The 2,149-nt window shown below is 46.8% G+C and overlaps 1 protein-coding gene across 3 annotated transcripts in view; it reads left to right on the top strand.

The window, feature by feature from the left end:
• Nucleotides 1–2,032, top strand: part of PDYN (prodynorphin) — an 18,655-nt gene extending 16,623 nt beyond the window's left edge. For all 3 annotated transcript variants that reach the window (XM_027766459.1, XM_027766458.1, XM_027766460.1), the window contains exon 4: nt 1–2,032. This exon is cut by the window's left edge and continues 217 nt beyond it. In XM_027766459.1, coding sequence (XP_027622260.1) covers nt 1–485 — 485 coding nt within the window. In that variant the 3' untranslated portion in view covers nt 486–2,032.
• The last annotated feature ends 117 nt before the right edge of the window (nt 2,033–2,149 follow it).

Here is a 2,149-nt window from a genome sequence, read left to right as displayed (position 1 = left end):
TGGACAAGCTTTCTGAGCCCTTCCTCAAGGAGCTGGAGAACAGCAAGTTCCTCCCCAGGAGCCTGACAAAGAAGAATGCTCTGGGCAAGAGCCTGGAGAAGCTCATGGGTCTGTCTGTTGGGTTTGGGGAGGAAGCAGAATCTGAGCCAAGGGGAGACACACAGCCTAATGGTGGCACCATGGAGGCCAACAAATCCAATTTAGATGAGGCAGACCCCAATGATCAAGTCAAGCGTTATGGGGGTTTTTTGCGCAAGTACCCCAAGAGGAGCTCAGAGGTGGCTGGGGAGGAGGATAAGGGTGGGGATAACATGGGCCACGAAGACCTGTATAAACGGTATGGGGGTTTTCTGAGGCGCATCCGTCCCAAGCTCAAGTGGGACAACCAGAAGCGCTATGGCGGTTTTCTCCGGCGCCAGTTCAAGGTGGTGACTCGGTCTCAGGAAGATCCTAGTGCTTACTCCGGAGAGCTTTTTGATGCATAAATGCCTTCCCATCATGCAGTTGAGTCAGGAGCACCCCCCGATGTCCTTCCAGATTGGAGTGCACTCATTCACCCTTCTGGATGTACCCCACCCCCATGCTCAGCTCAGCAGTGTTTACAAAATGTCCAAGCCCAGCCTACCTCTCCTCTACCTGGAAGTGCAGTCCTTGTCCAGGGTCAGTAGTGGGGGGAAAGTGGAGGCCCCTCGCCTCCCCTCTGGTATATCTAGTGCTTGGCTCAGACCTTTAGATTTTTCAAACTGCCACCACTGGCAGCTCTTATTATCAGCCTTGTTAAGCTCTCGTTCATATGACTCCTCAATTCCAGGAGTTCAGTATGACTTGTACCTGTACCTGTAGATCTTGGAATCTCCAAATTACTGATCACATGCCCTTCTCAGGAGAAAAAAATGAGCATTATCTCAGGCAGACAATATGTACATGAATCATACAACATACAAAAAGTAGAGATTTAAAACAAGACAGAAAGACACAAGCAGAAATCCAAATATTGTATTCCCAAACCTCAACGTCTCTTGTGTAGCTCACTTTGGAGACCATGCTATACACAAAAAGCATAAACACTAACTTTTATCGGAACAGGAATGCAGACACTACAGAGTTTAGTCATGTAGCGGGTTAAAACGTTCTGTCAGTGTATTGAGTTCTCCTGGTTAGAAACACACTCCTTGAAGAACCAAGTTCCTGAACTCCGGTCCACGTATGGTACCTTGGACAGCACCCAACGCCTCACAGGAGCAAGGAGTAAAAATCTTTCTTAAGTGATTGAGAACAGTTCCCCCTCCGAATACTTAAATGATTAAGAAGGGAGCGAGGCAAACCAATTTGTTCTGTGCAACAAACTCAAAATGTGGACCAGTTCCCTCAGCCCTCATTAAACTAATTAAACTGATCAGTATCACACTTCTACCCCACGATGAACTGAAGCAGAGTCAAGTTGATGAGGTTAAGCACAACCATGTTCTTGAGCAGCTGAATTGGCTGCCAAGAGTCCAAGCCATCTGGCCCGACATATGCAGTGGGTATTGGACAAGGGACTCGAGAAGCAGCAGCTAGAGAGAGCAAAGGGTCCACGTCAGCCCCCATGACAATTCTTTCCTCTTAATGTCTCAAAATAAAACCAGAAAGAGGAATGAAATGATTAAGTACTTGAGGCCAAATTAGTTCCCTTGATTCAAATAACCCAGAATCAGAGGCAGAGACCTCCCGATGCCTTTGTCTCCATGAGTCCTCGCTTTCTTTCTCTCTCTCATCTCCAGGCAGTGCGTTCTGGTTGGTGAGTCCAGGAGATGAGGCTGGATAGGAGAGGAAATGGCCTCAAGTTTGGACAGTTTGTATAAGACGCTACTGAGCACAGCTTTCATGCAACCCCTGGGTCTCTCACGGTGTTCTGAAATGTATAGATTGCTTTAGGGTTACTTTGTGTGCTTTCTCAAAATTGTACTTATGCAGTGTACTTGGAATTTGCTTAGTCCTTAATAGGCCTGTGTAATTTCCTGCTTCTCCAGTACAATAAATAAAGGAAAGAGGCTGGTGAGTTAGTGTATACCTATGTACATGTCTACATGTGTGGGTATTTGTGTGTGTGTGTGTGTGTGTGTGAGCCTTAGTCTTTTTGCTCTCTAAGAGAGGGAAGTAGGAAAGA

The sequence above is a fragment of the Tupaia chinensis genome, unplaced genomic scaffold, assembly GCF_000334495.1.
Source record: "Tupaia chinensis unplaced genomic scaffold, TupChi_1.0 Scaffold143574_1, whole genome shotgun sequence".
Taxonomy (NCBI): Eukaryota; Metazoa; Chordata; class Mammalia; order Scandentia; family Tupaiidae; genus Tupaia; species Tupaia belangeri.
The sequence above is the reverse complement of the archived record's forward strand: the minus strand, read 5'-3'. Positions and strand labels throughout refer to the sequence as shown.